Source organism: Aphis gossypii, chromosome 2 (genome assembly GCF_020184175.1).
Source record: "Aphis gossypii isolate Hap1 chromosome 2, ASM2018417v2, whole genome shotgun sequence".
NCBI classification, from domain to species: domain Eukaryota; kingdom Metazoa; phylum Arthropoda; class Insecta; order Hemiptera; family Aphididae; genus Aphis; species Aphis gossypii.
Window position 1 is genome coordinate 21,057,635 of NC_065531.1, and position 23,021 is coordinate 21,080,655.

General features: G+C 25.7%; 1 protein-coding gene across 1 annotated transcript in view; it reads left to right on the plus strand.

The window, feature by feature from the left end:
- The window catches only part of LOC114128601 (uncharacterized), a 134,167-nt gene that overhangs the window by 16,796 nt on the left and 94,350 nt on the right, over positions 1 to 23,021 (plus strand). The window contains exon 2 of the mRNA XM_050200460.1: positions 18,637 to 18,830. Coding sequence (XP_050056417.1) covers positions 18,637 to 18,830 — 194 coding nt within the window. The remainder of the gene's footprint in view (positions 1 to 18,636; positions 18,831 to 23,021) is intronic.

A 23,021-nucleotide genomic window follows, 5' to 3' on the forward strand; every position in this document is an offset into this window, starting at 1 on the left:
TAATAATAAAAATTGCTTTGAATAGGCTTTGAAATTGTTAAAAATAATTACGTTATTGGATTCGGTTATTAACTCTTTTACTCTTTTATACAATTTTAATTTGAAAAAGATATCAGTTATTCATTTATTCTTGTATGATTGAAGTACTGTATTAAATTACTTTTTTTTTATCTAATTATAGCATTTTATACGATACAAATAACCTTGTGTATACATCAATACAAATAAATATAAATTATTTTTCTTTACAAAAGAGTTCTATGAAAAAAAAAAAAATTATTTCATTTAAAGCTAAACTTATTAAATTAAATTTACTTGTTTTATAAATATTACTTTGTATATTATCATAGTATAAATTTAAAAAATTATAAAAATGCATTAGGTATTGGAGAAGTTGAATTTAAAAAAACTTCTGAACAAAATCGTTTATAAATATGTTTATATTATATACATATACATAAAATATGTGACCATGCGTATTAATCCTAATAAAGTTGTGAATTGTATTATTTTAGTATTTGTAATAACGAGTACCAAAAATGTAAATAAAGACTGTGATACATAATATTATAATACAAAAAAAAAAAATAATAATAATAATAGTATAAAACAGAATGTTATGCGTGTTTTGAATTTAAATGAGTCATTGATTTGCTCGACTCAATAGTGTTTGGTGAATTATATTATCAAAATCATACCCGTCTTAGTTTTATTATCAGGATACTAATATATTTTATTTTTATTAAATTACATTAAATAATAATTGTAAAAAAAAAAAAATAGATAAATAGGCTGGTTATAAAATATTATACAGATAAGTAAGGAAAGTATAAACTCATATGTACTTATGCGATATAACTTGGAGACAACTCTATTATAAGGATTATTTTGATTGTGATCTACATATTATTACCACCTAATTTAAATCATCAATTTTTTTTTATACTTTTATTAATTTAAAAACCATAAATACTCTCAGATAAAGTAACTATTAACCAAATAGCAAAAATACTACGTAGTGATTAATTTAAGTAAATCTGTAATTCATGTTTAATACAATCGAAATAATTGAATAATAGAACAATTATTTTAATTGATTGCACTGAATTTAATCATTATTATTTATTTTCATAACTAGAAAGTCATTTTATAGAATATTTATAATCATTTATTATGATTTAAAAATCAGTAGATTTTTTTTTGAAAATTACATATGGTTGTTATATTTGCATAATTTAATTCTTATTATATTACCTATAATCAATATAAACTAATAGTCATCTATTAATATTTTACATATTTTAATATTTAATTATAATCATGATTAATTTCATACATCTCTTTTTTACTGAGTTAATCTATTTAAAAACCGTTCTATCGTTTCTTTTAAAAACTAAAACAATTAATGACGAAAACAATATTGTTATTCAGATACCTAATTTCTTGAAGTGCTGTATTTGCACGATATTGTATCAAAATAAGCTTGTATTATTTGCATTAACTCTGACTATAACTAATAAATAATAATAAAAAATAAATACATAATAATATATTTTATGCAAGCTAATGGGCCCACCGATTGACCTAGTCCATTTTGTTTATTTATTTAGCTGTTTCATGCTTATAGTTTATTCATATACCGTATGCATATCATTGAATATAGTATAGTGATTATAAGTACCCTAAGTTAGACTTAGCTATTATAACAATGTAACGTTCACAATATAAATATTCAAATTTAGTGTTCAACTTGAACTCCTTAACAGTTTTTATTGAGCTATTACTATTTCATCTAATCATTAAGTTATGGTATATTCATTCGATATTTAAAACAACTAAATTTATTATTTCTTTAAATCCTTTTCAAAAAAATGTAAATGCTTGTCTATAATAATAATTTATTATTTTTCATTTAAATTATTTGTAAAATACGTACGTGATAAACGAAACAGACTGTTATTATAATAGGCACGTATACACTACAATACATTTATTCAAATATTGTTTTCTGAGAAATAACTTTCGTTGTAATATATACAAGTGTTGCAGTATTTAAATTATTTAACCAAAAGTAAAAGAATTATAATAACTTATAGTTATACTATATTAATTGACAATGTAATTAATTTATCACAATTTTCGGTGTTTATGAATAGGAGTATTTTTATTAAAAATATATTTATAAATAAAATGAATTATAATAGAATATAAATATTATATAAGTATTCATCATGTATACACTATAAATTCTTAATGCATTATTAGTATAACATAAAATATACGTACATTATAGCATTAATGTATATCGTTATCCGAATTATAGTTGGTATAGTTGAAATATAGTTTATTATTATTATTAAAATTGCAAATATATATTGTAAGAAAGTTAATTAATATAAATAAAATTAAGATAGTAATTAAATTGTAGATTCAATTTTGTTACACTAAAAATATATTATAAACTATAAAAATATATATATATTATATAAATATTGTATGTAATATATTTTAGAATTAAATTATGTGAGCTATTGTTTTTATTTTTATTTAACCAAACTATTATTTGTTTAATTTTATTGTATTATTGACATTTAACAATGGTTAAATTAGAAATCAGTCAATGACGGTTATTTAAACATTAAAACCGTTGCTTACAAACCATAAATAATTTCTAAAATTGTATCTTTACTTTTACACTTCTACATAAGTAAAAAATCTACAATATTTAATTGAAAAGTCTGTATATTTTTATTGAAATAAATTTATTTTTGAATTTTAATGATAGTTCTAGTTATATACTCAGTTATATATAGGTATATATGGTTTTTTAATAATAAATTCTTTTTAAAATCATAAAATGTAATTTAATCTATTGGATAATTTTCATGTGTACATCATACTGCAATATTATACAGATTAAACATTATATAATGATTAATGATTTTATTGAAAACTTGGAATTTAAGAAAGCTACTGATGCTATCTATTGACTCTTGTATTTCATTATATTATAATATTATTATACTGTATAGTATATACTATATACCTACCATTTATCATAATATAACAAAATATTATCAAATCAAATTTCTCATTTAAATTGATTCATAAAATAATAAACGAAATATTTCAATGTAATTTATAAAATTTGACAACCATCATTATTTCACACATTGCGTAGTAATTTATTTATGCATATAAAGAAGATTTATTATTGAAGTATTGTTAATAACTACATTGTACCTAATTAATGGATTTTTAATAAATATGACCACTTTTTGATATTTAATTTTGTAATATATTTATTTTAATATAAAATGACTCTTGAATATTAAGTGTAATAGGTAGATGATAGAAATCTGAAGATAGTATTTCATTAAAAAATAAAAAAATATAGACTTAATGTAATAATTATATTTTTAAATATTACTTACTATTATTAAAACTTGAATTTATAAAAATAATATTAATAATAGGTACACTGGTACACATGACGATGCTTAAACATTATACAAATTTTTATTCTATTTGAAAAAGTGAATTGATAAATTGTATGCAAACTTATATTGCTATAAATTTGTGTTATAATTTATCATTTTAAATTACATTTCGGTAAATTTCAATTAGGTAATTTACATGATTTGTAAAATGATTGTTATCGATTAATTGAGAAAGAGTTTCAGTTATTGTATACTGTAGTCTGTTACATAACATTTAACTATTAAATTATTGAATAATCTTAAAGTCTTCCTCTCGACTTAAGGTACCGATAATGTAAAATAAATAAATGATTAAGAGTTTTAAGCTAGTAAGTTAAATAGTTTTAGGTAGGTATATTATTATAATATGAAACTCACATAAGTCGATATTAATTCTGTTAAAAGTTTCTCCATACTCCTTAAAAGTTTTATCCGTTTTTGACATCAACATTATAGTGATTTGAAATAGCGCGTACATTATTTATAGTAAAATATTATAAAATTACATATATTCAACACAGTCTGTGAATGTATAAGCGATCCTTAACTACCAACGATTAGTATAAAAAGTCGTCTGACAAACGAGATATATACACACAAAAAGACCATTGTCGGTTTCGTTTAATGAAATAACGTATAATTCACTGTGTGTATATAGTATATATATATATATGAGTGTATTATGTATACGCGCACAACCGACAGAAAAAAAATAGCAAAGAGATTTCTAGCAATACTAATAAAAAAAAAAAAAAAAACGATTTTTCTCGGACCATTTAGTCACCCATTTGTCGCTCTGCATTACTATTATTATAATAAAGAGAACGAAAAGCGGGCGTGATTTTTTTTTTTCACACACTTATATTATATCTATTTATTTATTTTTATAACCTCAAAAATCTCCGAACCGGAATAATGCAAAGTTATACGCGTGATTTTATTAGCCGGTACATCGGTTTAATGGGATCGCGCCAGAGCAAATGTGATAGTGGTAGGTAGGTGGGTAGGTAAAATATACAATAGGTATACAGGGCTAGTGGCTGTCTCTTATGTATAAGCACCGGAGCTTCGGGCGGCGGCGGCCAATGCGTATTATAAATCTTAATGGGTCCTCTGCTGGGCTCAAATCCGAATTTACTGCTTTCCATTTGTTGCCCAGCGCGTAAGCCACCACTGCCGCCGCGGCACACTGCACACCGGAGCCGTAACGTTCGCTAACGATTTCACTTCTGCCACGGTCGTTTTTCCAACACCCCCTCCCCACAACACCATCACACGCCACCCAAACACACACTGTTTTAAAACTGTGGAACGTAATATTATTGTTATTGTTATTGTTATTATTATTATGACTATTATAATATTACTTTTGCACCCATGTGATTAAATCGGTCCAAAAGTCAATAATATTCTATCTTCATTTTAATATGCATGACATATTTATGTACGTGTATTATATGTATATTTATGTGTGTGACGGATGTGTTTTGTTATTATTTAATCCTATTCCTAACCCCTATTTTAATTCTATGGCCACCAAACGCGCACACGCTCACATCCGCACACACATCCGATAGGCGGTCTTATCGTATCGGAAATCGGACCACGACGATTGCTGCGGGATCCAATTGATTGAAAACGATTTGCCGTCTTTTTTTTTTTTTAATGGACAATTTTACCCCGGGGAACAACGAATTCCGTGATGTGCGTCGACATTATACATACACAGACCGCAACACTATTTTAAGGTCTAATTTTTTTGTTTCCCCCGAAGTGCTACTTTTTAATGGAGTTTTCCAATTGCGGTTTGTGTAAAAGAATATAATATATATATATATATATACATGTGTACTCGTTTGTATGTGTGTGTTTGAGCGTATGTATGTATTTGTTAAGCCATTTGGTCGGCACTAAAAACTTTTAGTCAACACTGTGTGTACGAACAGTCACTCTTATTTTTATTTTTTTTTATTGTCGTCGTGACTGATATTCAAACGTCCGGTGCTAGTGTATTTCTCAAATCGAATCCACATATCAGAAAGTTTCTTAATCATATCATGTACTATGTGAAAACGAAATGGTGGTAGGTATCTATGAATAGACGCATTCATCCGTTGAAAGTAAATAAATTATCTATTTTTTTTTTTTTTTTACAATTTGTAGTACATTTTGTAGTGTAAACGAATTTAAAGCAGAATATTTTAATTTAGCCTATAAATTCCGTCAGAATTATACACATTTCACTTAATTTGTTTTAATATTATTGAGATTTTATGAATTGACTTTTATGGAGTAGGTATATAGGTACTATATAATTATTTTTGTTATTTTAATCTTAAATACAAAAAAATATATTTCTCTAGACGAAACAACATAATTAAATATTATGTTGTCGGCGTTTAATTCGTTTTGTACTAAATATCGATTGAATTCAAAGTTTTTGTAAAGAAATTCATCAAAGTACCAAATTATTCATATCTAATACGACTATAAATTAAAATATTCATTGATTGAATAATTATTATTAAATGTAGATATATTTACTTAAAATAGGAATACTAATTTTAAATTACCATAAATGTTATATTGTATATTATACATTTTATACATTTATATAGAATATTTCTAAAGATTTTCATTTTTGTGTTGGTAGTACAAGAAAAATATTGTGGATTTATATCTATAAAAATTCGATTTTTGTTCAGTTTCTTGTAAATGATGGCGTTAATATATTTATTTATATTTTATGTAGAATGTTAGTGCAACAAGAGTTTTGTTTAATTTCTTGTTTTTTGTTTTGGAACTAAGCCAATATTAGGTGCTTATATTGTTTGATTACACATTTAGCTTAATAGAATTTATATAACTATGTATTACTACAAATATAAAAACAATTAAGATTACTTGTATACTAAAATATTCATGTTTATTAAAAACAAAAATAAATTCTGTTCTTGAATTATAAATACATTGTTTGAAAATTATTTTTACTTTTTTTTAAATATTTAGTTTTGGATTAATCATTGTGCTTTACCTATTATTATTATAAATCCGTTTTATTAAATAAAATTAATATTAAAAAAAAATTCTGTTTACAACATTTTATAAAGCTATAAATGTATAAAATATACTTAGTTCTTGAGGCTATTTTGGAAACTTTATTTTGACGTTAATATTACTATGGACAAATATTAATCCAAAAATGTATATAGAACACATTTTCTAGAATTACTTACATAATTATATGAATTTATGAAAATAATAGATAAAATATAGTATTTTCATATATCAATCATCGTTCTGCCAATTTTCCAATGACATGACCGTAAATTGTTTTTTGAAAATTATTCATAAATACAATTGTATTATTAAATAGTATGAATATCTTATCCTTTTTCATCTTTTTCATCTACTGTTCAAATGGCAACATAAATTAATAAAATAATAAAACGATGTAAAATTAGTACTAAAAATGAAAAAGTTTTAGTTTTAATATTATATAGGCTATTATGCATGTGAATATCCGAGTACGTTTTCTCTAATTTTTAATTTTTAATAGTTGTGTAATAAGTAATAACTATTTAAATTATCGCTGTATTATTTAATATTGTCTTTGAATTTTTATAAAGCATTTACTGTATGTTCTTAACAATACTACAAGTAATATTTGAATTGATGTTGACTGGACGATCATTACATTGATATACAATGGTGTGAAAACAAAAAAGCATGTATAGACATACAATATACAATACTCAGTTAAACTAGTCTAAACCACGAGAGAAATGCCACCTGAGAAAACGACATGAGAAAAATTGACATTATTTTCTGTTCATGTAAAAATCGGTATCAATTTATCTCAAGAACACCATTTCCAATGCTGTAAAATAAAAAGTCGAATGGCAATATTTTTTTTTATCTTCATTCTCGTTAAAAACAAAAAAAAAACGATATCGAGACATTGAATAATGTTGTCTCTTTTTTTTAGTCTTAGGGCGTTTTCGATTTTTACATTCGACCCGTCTAGATTTTTTTGACGATATTTTAGAAAAATGACAATAGACTATAATAATATATAGGTACATAACACATTTGCAGGAGTGATAGGTACATGACGTTTATTTGTAAAGAAAATTAATAAAAATTTTATAAGAGAATAAAAAATTTACATTATATAATTGATAAAAAAATATTTAAAGTTGAATTTAATGCATCAAATGAATTCTCGGTTTGTTTATATTATTTTTAAAAAAAAACACGTGTTAGTAAAATGTATAAAGAATCAAGAACCTACCTATAATGAATCTTACAAGAACTTTTAGCAGTAAGTAGTGTAAAATATTTTACACATAGTTTAAACTTCAAATAACTATTCATAATTCATATTGCTTGATGATAAACGCTCTTATTTGCATATTACTAAATAAAATAAGTGTGATTAAAGTTTGTTACTAGCTGATGGCAAACAACTTGTTGAAAACTGTTACTAACTACATTGGTAGATTGATTAATGATCATAATTATTTTAATACCAACTGCAATCTACATTTAATGTCATATAATTTAATGATTAATTTATAATTTGGAACTCAAAATTATTAAAACTTAATCGTAATGTTTATAACTTTTCAAATATATTTTTTTAATTCATAAAATTTATTATGAATTTTATGTTACAGTATTACACCTTATATATAATTATTAACTTTGAGATAAGAGGTAAAATTATTATAATACAAACAAAAAATAATTGATTAATCGTAGGTAAATATTTACGTTTTATAAATTTGAAATATTGTTTGTGTTAAGTATAATAGAATCATGTAAAATATTATTATATTAATTAAAAATATTATTTAGACGTAACATGTCGAATGCATTTATATATAAAGAAACATAAATAAGAAAACAGGGAAGAAAACTAATTATTAGGTATGTACCTATGAATTATTAATTATTTTTTATTGAATATATATATTATATATATTGTATAAAACAAAATTATTTTTAAATTATTGCATATTTTCTTTTCTAAATTTCTAAAATACTTTAACATATCTATCTAGTATACCTTAATATATATTATAAAAATAAAATTATTGATTTTATTATTGATAAATGTGTACATGTGTTAATATTTAAATAGATTGCTGTTGACATTGAAGTAAATAATCGTACACGACGATGTAATGTAAAAAAAGTTCATTTATTTAAAAATTATCTTTTCGGTTCATTCTTTAAATCTTATAGTTAACTAAGATGATATCTTATGTATATTTTCTCCAAATTGTAGATCTAATCTATAGAAAGCTTTGTTGTAAAATTTATAGATATATATGTATGATTTTAAAACTTTCATATATATATATATACGAGTAGAAGAATAAAATTGATACCTATACAAAACAATGTTTTCAACTTCAGACTTTGGATGAATATTGTTGATGCATTGTTCTCTTTTATTCCATTTCTTTATTCACACACAAATATGTTTCTAAAAGGTGTGAGTAACTAATTTCTTCACCAAAGTCAGAAACTTATCAAGGTCTATAAAAAAAAAAAAAACACGAAATTTTAACCAAAAGTTTGTACTGAATAATATTTCATTTTATTTAACGGAATTAGAAACTTTACCAAATTAAGTAATCACATTCAGTTTTTTGTTTGATCAGCTTAAATATAATAAACGTTATAAATTTATAAAATACGAGTATATTAAACAAATAAAAAAAAAACTTTTATAAAATAAATTACTATGTGCTATAAAGAATAATATTTTAGTTTTATCAAATTAATATTTTGATATAATTTATTTTCATGTTAAATTAAAAATTGTTTAAAATAAATATTATTTGATTCTATAATATAAATTAGTAATTATTACAGGAATATTTTTTTTTTCCTGTTTGGAACCGACGACCGGGAGGGGACTGCTTTCACATTACTTCCTCCATAGGAATATATTTAAATGATTTAATGTGTACTTAAAATTAAGTTTCAATAACGTAAAGTGATGAGAAAACATTTTCAATTTTTAAAGTTGTTAGTTTTGTATAACATGTTTGATTATGTTATTTTATAAATTTATTTTTTTCAAACGGCTGTATTATATTCATTCATTTTTCTGATATTATTTTTGTACTAAGTACCCATAATATCAAAGTAAAGTTAACATATTTTTCTTAGGTTGTTTATTCAAGTTTTTATGATTTACATTTTTGTCATCATTCTAAAAGATTGTTTGCAAATAAACAAAAGCGCAACCAAACAAATACTCACCAAGCCTTAAGACGCGATAAAATAACATTAGTAAATTGCTGTCAACGGATTTCTATAAAACTTGTTTGCAATTCTTTATAATATTTAACATTCGTTTATCATTTTTCATAAAGATTAATTTTAAGCATGACATTCTTTTTTAGTTCTTTCTTACTTCTTTCGATTTAAAATGTTTATAGTTGAATAAATATTATTTATTTAACTACATTTTTCATATCTAAATTAACTCAAATTTTTAACCATATTATATTTAATATACAAATGCCGGTTTGATAATCTTAGGATATAGGATTTCTAATGTGTATTTATGAAAATTCAAACTATGCTGGCGATTTTAAAACATTTATATTATGCACTTAGGATAACTTGTTATAATTCAAAAATAAATAACTTTGGAGATTTTAATTTTTCAAATTAGCATTAACTAATATTCCATAATTGTCTAAATATTTTGATGGTCTTAATGTTATTTATCTATATGAATTTTATTCGATTCAAATATGATAAATTTTATTATTTTTGGGTAAAAAATTCGAAATTTTTGTACAAGGTTCATCAGAAACTTGTCTTAATCCACTTAAAAATTAATAATTACTTTTTTGTAAGAAATTAAAGTTCAAATTATTATAAAATTCATCAAAATAATGATAATTTAAAACTATTTTGACGATAAAAATTTATAAAACGTTCAATATAAGCTAAGGTTAATAATTTAATATAATTTTTTTCATACGTAATTCTTACTAAAGTCTTAAAAATATACGCGTGGATGTGCTATTTTTTAATAAATATTTTAAGTACAAAATTTTACAAAAATAGATAACTAAAGAAATATATAACAATTTTAGTTTTTGTGGTGTAAGCAATTGAATAATATTGAAATATGCTCATAACTTTTAATCTAAATACTATAGTTAAAGAAAAAATGTTGTAATATTCCGACTGCCCCACAACATAATATCTCGACTTTCGGTATGACATAAATATGGTAAATATGGTTAAATTTACGCAACCAAAACTTTTCTCTTTGCATAAATCAAAAAAAAATAAATCGGTTTGTTTGTGTTATGCAGATTAGTACCTGCTTAAAAAAAAGGTGGAATATTATAGTCATAGGCAAGAAAAACTTGAAAACAGAGTGCTATAATGGGAAACTACTGGTAGTACTTGCCGGGAATTAAGAACCACAGCAGTTGTTATTTTTTTTTTTACTTTTTAAATATCCGTCAACCATATAAATCGATGAACAGTAACACTACGCGAGATTGGCGAGGGACTCAGTGCTTCGATTATTACTCACAGTCACGAGCGTTCTAGTTAATTTTCCCGAGGCCCCGCCATTGATGCGCGTCAGCGTCACTGAAAATCCATTAAGCGCAGTGACAAAATAATAATAAAAAATAAATAAACGATTTGGTCACAGAAGTTGAGTTTGAAGCTTATCGAAAATCACGAGCGTCCGTTTATAACGAAGGACTACATTTAAAAAATGTAAGCGAAAGTGCTCGCGGTCCAAATGTCAAAAGACGTTGCTCAACACGTTCACGGCGTTAACATTTTCATCGGAAAATTTGGATGGCACTGTAATGTATAATATACTAAAAATCTGTTTAAAATTATTCGATATCTTAATATTAGTTAATAGTTTATAATAATACTTGTTTATATACTCTGAGTGTTTTCAAAATATTTGAAACTAAAACGTCATATATATTTGGCACTTCTAAAATCTACTTATGAATCAAAATATATTATGTATAAAATTATAGGTTACTAATAAACTCGCTTATTTGCATGTTTTATAATTTATCGATAACTAATCATAAAAAATGCGTTGCTGAAGTATATTTTTTTTACATTTTATAGTCTCAACAATTTCGTAGTTATTAAAATTGATCATAGGACAACCATGGAAAATAGTCATTTATGTTTATGTTGTTATCAATTCAATTTTCATAAAATTATACTTAGATAATAATTATTTTTTTTTAAAACGCAAATACAAACTTGAATTAAATGATTTCTGATAATTTAAATTCTAAAAGATTAATAATTTAATTTTATATTTAAGTCATATTTGAGTCGTACAGTATCTTGTATTAATTTTTTATTTTTTCAGTGGCGGGGTGACGAAAATGTAATTTTTTCTTTTGCCGCTTGATAACAAAATGTACTGCAGTAGTAAAAGTCTAGTGTCAAATTGAATTATTACTACTAGTCAAACACACACTGGACACAAATTTAAGCAATTGCTCGTCGCGTATTTTTCGATACAAAATATCTCTATCACCAATAGTAAATCTTTTTCTCTATTTCTCTTTTTGAACTTCTCTGGTCATAGATTAATGGAATCCCTCGATCGGTCTCTGTATTGAACGTTCTTTGGACATATTATTCAATTACCTCTAAAGCTATAATTTGTTTCTCAGCTGAACATTTTGGCTCCAATAAATCGTTAGTGTCATTCTTTAGAGATTTCAGAACTATAGAAAAACATTACTCATATTTCTGTCTCTTGGTAATACATTTATTATTGTTTATAAAATACGTCTTTCGTTAATATTTCTGTTTATCAATTACAATTAATATTTTAACGATTTCTTGAAATAATTTAATGTTATTAATTTTGCATCACTTCATCTATAATAATGGCACGTTACATTGTATTAAGCATGTTTGAACAACAAGTTTAAAATCTATGTAGATAATTGTAATAATTTGCAATTAAACCAAATTACAATAAACTAATATAGAATAAATTATTCGTTGGAGTTATAAAGTTTTAATGCCTAACTTAATTATGGAAATGTATGTATTTGATTCGCTGTTTTAATAAACCTTCTTGCACAAACAAAAGTATTATTTGAAATAAGCTATAATATTATATGGTCTGGTTAGATTGTGAAAAACACAAACTAAGTCCTTGTTTTTATAATAATATAAGATACAACCGTTTTTATTTAATAAAAACAAAGAAATCATGTATGTTTTTTATTTGAAAACACATCTATAATATTGATAAGTATACTAACACGAAAAATAGGAGAAATAAAATGTATGAAAATAAAATAATGAAATTGAAAGTTATTGAAGTTCTCTATCGACTATCATATTACCTTATTTTTAACTTTATTAAATAATTTTAGGGGATTTTTTTAGGATTGTATGTAGTATTAAAAAACAATTAACATAATTATTTTATAAATCATATATTGAATTAATCGATAAATAAATCACCGTAATAGATACATTATTCAAATAGAGTTTTTTAAATCCTATAATATAAACGAATATTCTTTTTTGCCTATATATAGTTATAAGTGATAAAGTTATAATATACCTTTATACGTCTGTTATAGAACGTTAGTTTTTATGTGCGCCCACTGTCAGTATTTAGTATTCACCAACTAGCGTTTAAAGCTTGAGCACATGACATCTTTATTTTTATGTAAGGGCTGAGTAAAAAAATTAAGGAAATAAAAAGTTAAGTTAAATAAAAATATTTAATAATTTAATGAGCATAAGTAAAGTCTGAGACTTGTCATGACAGAATCATCACATTTTATGTAAGACAAGTACGTGACAGCGTGTACTGATGTCACTTCGGACGTACGAAACCATGGGTATCGGAAGATTATATTCTTTCTTTTTTTTGTAAAATATTAATGGTCCCTTCTTCTTCTTTTTTTTTGCAGATTATTTATGGTTGCTTTTGGTGTGATATATTTGCGTTCGTTTGCATATTATGTGTGCACCTAATCGATTGTTGATTCCATGTTACTTTTTAATTTTTTCTTAAGAATTGTGTTCTTATATTCTATGTGAATATAAGAATGTTATAGTTACATTATAAGTATTTTAAACATTCGATACGAAATATAACAAATTTAATAGTAAGACGCACTCAGTTTCAATTGTAAATGTGTTAACTGATGTCATAATGTGCTGAAATGTTTACCATGTCAGTATAGGTACGCCCGAACAGTTTTGAATAAACGAGTATAATATACTATATAGTAATATTTTTTTTTAGTCTCTTCAAAAAAAAAAAGTAAGATGACGTATCGATTTATATTCACTATATTACAAATTCTCACTTGCGTCTTATTGGTAGAACTTGACATCGTTTAATTACAGTATTTTCATCTCGATGCCAAGCCGTAGCGCCACCACAGCTCCGCCCACTTACTACTGTGGGATACAAGGCAAAAAAGAGTTATCGTGAAAACTTATTATTTTGCTTTCTCTGCTTTTTCCATTCCCTTGATGGGTTACCGATTAATTTATTAAACTTTGGCAGGACCTTGGCCAAAATATCCGTTCTTTCTTCTTTGAACAGAATAGGTATATACATAATATAGCCGTGATAGGTAGCTATGGGAAAAGGAAGGTGGGGTGGTTTGGAAAAAAAAAATAAGAAAAATCGATTCACTGAAAGTGTAAATTAGGGCACAATGGGGTGCTTCTATTACACCACTACCAGTACTACTCTTTCCGCCGCTATCAACGTGTCTCTAGCATAAGACTCGGTGCCAAAAAATCCTTTGTACGGGTGTATCAATTCTCCTCCCAATATACTATTGTTCCTCTTCGTGATCAATCCTCATTATGTAGTTTGATAAAACGAATAGTTCCATCAAAAACTATTGTTACAAACATTCTAAATTCTAAAAAAATTGTAAAAATATTTATCGTTGAGTACATAATAAAAATTTCTATAATACATCAGACGTATACGACGTAACCGTTAGATGTATATTCTACCAAATCAATTGTAATGACTACCATTTTGTAAAGTGTTTATAAATTTGTCTCAGTATTCAAATTGTTTTTTTTTTACTTAAAGTATACAATATAATAATGTACCATACGTTAATCGCTATAAATATATTTTATGACTTTTTATCAACATTTATAGTTAATAATATCATATTATGTAAACAGCTAATTTCTATTAAACGGAATTGAAGATATTTAAGAAATTTATAATATTTTCTCTTTGGCTTTTGTTAAACGCTAAGTTTAAATGAAAAATAAATTGAGAAGTTAAAACATTTGTAGAAAATTAGTTTGGTACTAGGTACTAAAAATGATATTTTGTTGTTGTTAATATGAAAGAATATTGTTTTAATAGAAAATAATATTTGCGATTTTAAATTGTCAGCATACATAATTATATTTGTTATCTGTTGCTTTAAATAAATGATTTAAATGTGTTTTTAATACATTTCTGTTATACATTTTAATACAATCATACACTGGCATAATTTAAATTACTAAGTATTTTAAAATAAATACTTTATTGTACAAGATTTGATTACTTTACCATTTTTTTTAATTTAAAAAGAACCTTTTAAAATGGTTTAAAATTGTGCAATGAGTTCTTCAAATAATTATTATCACAATATTACAGTTAGCTTTATAAGTTATTGTATTCATATGATATATGGATTGTGTAATGTATGTATACTCTATCAAGTTATAACTAAAAGTGATTTATGTATTTAATTTATACTTATAATATTTTGTATAAAAATTGATTACCTATATAAACATTAAAATATATATAGGTATGTTAAAATATTATGTAGGTAGTTTATCGTTTTGAATAATTTTTTTTTAAATAATAAGTCAAAGTATCATATTATAATAATATATTTCTTGGATTAAAAACAAACTTTAGGGTTTCGAAACTTTAAAAACCATTTTGTTTGATTTAACTGGCTCGGATGATCACTTATAAAAGTCTAACTTAACTTACCATAAGCCATTACTCAGGTCCCGTGAAATGAGTTCACGCGAAGATTTAAATACGTCTAAATATTTATAATAAATCTTCAAAGCAATTTTTACTAGTTTCAAATCTTACACTTAAGGGTATTTTTTCTTAATAATTTCAAAGATAAAATAAAAAAAATAATTCTGAATTCATGTACCTACCTATTGTGTCATAACTCATATCCAATACGAAATCATTCAAATAATTGCTGCAGCGTCAACTTTAGTTTGTTTTGAATCTTGTACATAGTTTTATTTTACTTTATAAATGCATGTACCTAGGTGTAACACGCAGTAGGTATTTGTATTTTTTAATAGTTAAGCACACTTAATCTCATTCGATATAAATGAATTAATGGTACTAATACTTGATAATGTTAATCTAACTAATAATTATAATCATTTATTAAAATATATAGTAATATAAACAATAGAAATATAATTGCATTTATTTATAGGTACGATTTTTTTAGTTAAGCCTACAATATCATCAAGGGCTAATGTTACAGAAGGAGTCTAAATAGATAAAATATGTCTTGACAGCTTTCAGTTGATTTAATTATAGTTTTGCTGTCCCCGAGAAGACGTCTAGTGTATAATGTATATATATATATATAGAAATGCATATAGCTTTAGGGTATCACGCTGTATTGGTAGCGGACGCAGTCAATTTGTGGTAGGAGCATAATATGCAGTGCTGGTAGTGATGGTGATTGTGGTGCTGGTAGTGGTGGCAAAAAGGCAATTGTCAAAGGCAACATTAAATCCCCTCCGGATATTTTATTAGATGGTTTTTTTCTTTCATTTTCACGCTCACGCCATGAGCCAGTATATATTTCAAAAGCATCCCGTCCGGATGAAAGAGAAAAAGAATCCTTTTATTTATAATAAAGGCGGATGGAAGTTGGTCTGGTGTAATTTGTGTGCGTATAGGTGATAGAAGAGTGGCCGAAGAGAAAAAACTTTTAAGGTATTCAGCGTTAAATGCGATTTATACGTTAGATAACATTTTATTGTATGAAGACCTCCTTGCCATCGCAGTCACCTAGGTACGCTATAATATTATCTGTTCTTATCGGATACCGGGGATATTCTAAACTAGGATTTTCCCGACTTATTAGCATCTTTATCACGTGGTTTAAAGGATAAAATTTGTATAATAAGGGACGATTATTATTATTACGTTCCAGCATCCACTATAGCAGGTACCCATCAATCCCCAGTCCATTGTCTGACCACCGCCATCTGAGCTTCCTATAAACGAAACATTCTTGTTGTCCTTTATTTACTTTGTTCTCGGTTATCTCCAACAATGGTTAGTTCACCTATACAGGCAAAAATATTATGAAGCCACATCATTACCGACGTCCGACATCTATACTCACACTACAATTATTCACTCTATGCAGCTTTTTGATTTATCTCATTTTGTAAAAAACAATAATATTTTCATTGAACACAATTAAAATAGTTTTTGAATTTATTACATTAAATAAAAATAAAAAGTGTATTTATTGTTTTAAAACAATTAAAAAAAACTATTAATATTGTACTACATAATATTATCTGTTTAGCGAATTTGCGAAAATATAAAATTTACTAGTGTACAAACATACATTATAATTGATAGAAAAATTCGATTGGATTTATGTGTTTCAAGCCATTTATTTTATTCATATACATTTTGTACATTTACATAGTGTAATTTGTTTGTGTAATTTATACATCATATTTCAAAACAAAAAGCATTTCATATTTTTTTATTTTAAATTTAAATATGTAGCTTAAACAACATTATAATAATTTACGTTATAGTTATTATGTTATGACGTCATTAAAAAACTTAAGAATGTTGTACTCATATACGCACGATAACTATACATTCACGATACATGCAGGTACTAAGACATATATGATATATTTAATGGCGATGAATATTTTGCCGATATCAAATCTTTATAGTCCAGTATCAAATATTATATATGTACTCAAAATAAACTACTTTAATAGTAAGTTGCTTCAAGCTCCATATACTAAGAATTTTAATATTCCAAATGATCGATCTAAAAGTTTTGAATTCTCTTTGATATTTGATAGGAATATATTAAATAATATACAATCTCTTCAGTAACTTTAGAAAAACTATTTTTTTTTCATAAGGAGCTTTTATATTTACGATCACAATATAATATTGCTTTAATAAAATACAGTTTCCAAAAAAAGGCATAAAATCTAGTTTATAATGTAGTTAACTGAAAAAGAAAATATGTAGGTAAAATGTAAATTATTCGACACCGTCGGAACATTTGTTTACTTGCATATAATATTTTATTTATTCAATTTAAAATGTTCTGAACTCAGTGCAAGATAGTGATGCAGACATCATTATTATTTATTTTTAATTTAAATGGTAAATAAAAAAAAACCTGAGATGGGCTTATTGTTTAAATTTACAAAAAATAAAAAATATTCACGTTTTTTTTTTATCAAAATTAAGTGCTGTTTCTATATATTATTATTTGATAAAAGTTTTTTCGCTATTTTTTGAAAGGTATTGAGAAAGTAATTAATGAGCTTCTAAAAGTACTTTTAATAGCTCTGTACTGCTCGTCTACAATTTCCAGCCTATGTAAACGACGCAACGTGTATTTTTTCTAAGAAAATTAAAAAAAAAAGTACGAATTGGAAGTATTAATCACTATAAACAACATAACTTACTTACAGGATATTTTATCCCGAATACTACATTTTAATTATATTATATTATTTAAGTTTACGACATTATGTAGTCATCCGATCGCTCGCAACATTTTCGTATGATATTATATTAATATCTACGGCGACCCATTTTGGCAATCTCTAATTACTTACTATAATTGGACGTGTAATAATAATAATAATAATAAATTAATTTATAAAAAAATACACTTACGCACTTATAATAATATGCTTATGGTATATAGGCACTTGTACACATAGTAACTTATAATAATATGATATTATATTATCAATATTGTACATATCTATAATATTATTTTATTATTGTTTTTTTTTTTTTTTATTATTTATTTATTAACTCGGCTGTCTTTGATCGTTACAGAAGAATGAACGTGACGGGATTTTGGAACGATTTATCGGGCGACGGGCACAGGGCGTGCGGTGCCAGAGCGACTGTGGGCACGTATTATGTGCTATTTGCAGACGTCGTGCATGGCCGATTTGTAGCCAAAGACAGACAAGGCGCGTTGGTCGAGTGGACAGACGGCAACGAGAGGGCCGTGTGGCACGGACTCGGTGAGTAGTGCATAATAATATTATTTATATCAATACAGACGACGGATTTACACGTATAAATAAGCGTACCTGTGCGTACGACGACGTAATTTTTATTAAATAGATATCGTGTATTATAGGATAGTAATAATAATAAGTCTCGAACGAATAATATTGATTTTGGTTGCGTTTTCGCGGCTTTATCGGATCGAAAAACGAATCCATATATATATATACAGATATTATTATTTATGAATACGTAACGAATATACATGGAACATTTTAATTTGCTTTGATATCAATAATAAATGAAGAGGTATATTAACATAAAATATTCGTGAAATCCGCTCCGTTCCGACATGGCTAATTCATAGAATATCAGATGTTCGAGCTCGTTATTATACGTATATATAATAAGTGCACGACATCCTTCTCGTGACGTCCTTTATAATATACGGCTAAAGGTATATTATTATACACTTTTCACGTGTAAGCCTTGTTCGACGGTGTTGCAAAAGCTATACGCCACAAACAAAAAGTATGGCTGAGTCGCGTATAAAAACTGATACTATTGTTTGTACGCGGTCACAAAACGATAGTTTATTGCGTATTAGAATCCATATTACACGTGTATTCGACATTATTTCAGTAGTCGAAAAAATGTTCTCGTTATTTTTTATGACGTTCATTTTTATTGGTGGAGGGAGGTTAATATATAAAAATGTTTTATCGAATTATTTTCGTGTACACAATTTTATAATAATAATAAAAATATATATATTGCATTAAGGTATATATGCACGTACATTCTGTAGTGTCTCCCCGAGGGAATAGTACATATCAATTTATTGTAGAAGATCTAATAACTTAAAGACCCCGTTTAATAATTATTAGGTAGTTATAAGCGTTATTACAATAAATTTCGCTTGGCCACAAAATATATTTATTATTTAATACCCATATTAAAAATACATCGTAAACATCCTATCCGTATGATCCGCTTATTTTATTTTTCATGATGTTTTTGATGAAATTTCTTCTAAATTCGGTATTTTTTTTACCATTTGAACTCAAACACACTCTCGTATAGCAAGATAAGGTTAGGTTAGCGTATTCCATAAGCTTTTTTGTCTTTTTTTGTGATCGACAAAGCTGAATATAATACAGACTATTGTGTTAATCTTTAAGTCAATATTATATAACTATACAATAATAAAATTATCGTATTGTCATTATTGTACATTTAATACGTGTTTGTTTAAGTATATAAAATTAACTATAAAATACAGTAGTCATGTAATTTTTTTGAATGGTATTATATTTTTTTATGGAAATTAGGTGGTTAAAATTACTTATTAGTACCTTAATCAATTTAGTGAAAATTTAAAACAGATACGTGACGAAAGTGTCTATATAAATAATCTTTTGAGTACCACCAGAAGGTATTGGATTGGATGATTTCGCTATGTACGTACAACACAGCCGTACGACCATGTTTGTGATTTAGCTTTTTTATATTTGCATAAGAGACTCGTAAGGATATAACACGTTGTACGTGAGTGTGTTGCTAATATTTAAAACCGTTTGTACAGGACCCATCACTCTCGCCCGACCGAGTATATCTTTATACCGGAGAAATTGTTTCTCAGTTCTAAGAAGCTTCAAGTGATCGGATTTACGTATGTGTATTTTAGCTATATATTCGCCATGATCTATGCTATGATCTATACAATTGTCAAATCAAATAGGTTGATTTATCACCATCAACAGCATTATAATAAAATTTTAACTGATTTTGCTCGGAAAAATTATAATTTGTATAACTAATAAATGTATGGCTAACGAATTATATTTATTTAGATCAATAATCTTCTTCTAAGCTAATGATTTTTTTTTTTGAATCTAACGTGCAGGTATATTACAATATGTTATATGCTTTCGTATTTCGACTACTCAATTTTTCCGAAACCGATAACGCACAATATAACTAGGGGTCAGCAGTCGCTAGGAGACCGTTTCCACGAGTTAATTTGCCGTAGTTTACGGGGTAGCGATGTTTTATATTTGACACACTTTTTATGTACTTTTCCGCACCAATGTTTTTCACCCTCTTCGTATTAGAAGTCTCTTTTATCGTACGTCACATCTCACTCTATACGGCCCGACAGAATGAAACCCTGTTTCTACTTGAACCATTGACCGCTACTAACTTTTTTCCGCATGTATGTTTCATTAATAGAGAGACCCGTACAATTTATGTGGATCGTAGAGGACAATGAAAAAAAATTCATCCACATAATGAGATTACAGATCTGAGTTGAGGACATGAGAGGAAAAATGGCTTTCTACTCCGTTGTCATTATGGTACCTAGTATAATATGTTGTAGCAGTATAATAATATATTAGGTAATATGCACGTGATGGTGCTCAATATTATATAAAGTACGCAGCACAGTTGTGGAATCGTATTATACCTACTTATATTATATTATGTAAGAGGAAAAAGACGTATTTGATTTTATTCGAAATATTGCAATTTCTCCATCTTTTCAAATATTCTCGATGGAGACTTCAATATACGAGATCGACACAAAATAGTGACAGGTTACTAAATCGATTGAAGTAATATTCTCATTATTTTGCTGATAAAATTTCGGAAACAAGAATATTGAATCAAAGTTTCTTAAAACTACTTTAAAGTATATGTGTCCAATTGTAATTGGTATGTGTGATATTCTGTTATATTTTTAACAGTTTGTATTATTTTATACTTACTAGGAGCATCAGATGTTTAAATATATCTGAAACTGTCAGGACTAATGACAGCTTTGCTTAATTTATTCAGAAAAATTGTTATGCCTTTTATGAGTATTAAGCTTTAACTTTGTGTTTATAATTTAATTCAATTTTCATTGTATGCATAAGTTAAGTTGAGCCTAGAATCAGCACGGATATCAAAAATATATTTTGATTTATTTTCAGTGGCAGAGGTTTTATAATGGGTGATCGTCGAAGAAAGTATTTTCTACGCTCAAATGGAATATTGTGGTTTTGGTTTTGATTTTTGTTTTAATTACTTGCTTAGGACTTTGTTGTTAACAACTTAACTGCATATAATACATGACGAGAAAAATGTTTAGAGTATTGTTAGCTGACATAATTACTATATCTCATTTGACTTCTAAGGTCACTACGTGGTAACTGTCAATTGACGGAAGTAATATTTTCTGTTTTTTTTTTTTAAATACAATATTTCACATCAACTGATACAGATATCAAAAAAATGTATTGAGATGAACGGAAATTAAAATTAACATACTATAGAAGCAACAATAGTATGTGTGTACTTTATAGCTATTGGTACGATAACTGGATTTGAATTTTTGAATTTTCTTTGAATGCTATAAGTAATACCTCAAACTAATTAGAAACAAGTAGTTAGTAGGTACTCTTATAAAAATATTATATTATTATTCAAGTGATAAATAATGATTTAATAAATTTAAAAAATATGTATTATTTAATTAATTTGTGTACTCTTCATTATCATTAATATCATTAATACTTATTTTACGTGTAGGTGTCTTAATATTGAGATATGTTACTTTTAAATTGAAAAAGATTTATTTATTTAATAATGAAAAGTAAAATAATAATAACAATAATAACAATTAATTGTACTAAATAATAGTCTTAATAAAAGCACTAAGTAATTTACTATGATACATATACATAAAATGCTATATTGCGTATTTAATACAAATTGAAATTTAATGGAATTCTTATAATAGTAAATATAGTTTAAAGTAAAAGAAGGTTAAATGAAAATGGGCCTTAGAAATGACTAAATAATTTTTGTATGTATTATTTATTTACGTCTATAAACCGTGCACGATAAATAATTATTATAAAAACAAATGTTTTGGGTTTCATATTTACATAATGTACCTATATTATTGCAGGTATATTGTAGTTGTTTATTGGATTTCTTGTTAAAATTAAATCCTTTTGTATCTAAACGGTATAGGTATATAAAATATTCACTATTCATTGGTGTTCATGTTCAAAACCGTTTTATTTTGGTAAAATAACCGTACATAGTAAATTTCGATGTAATGTTTATTTCACAATGTTACAAGAAAACAATAAAAACACACAACATGCCATATTACAATTGAATACATAGTTGTTTAATAATAAAATATGTTAGTT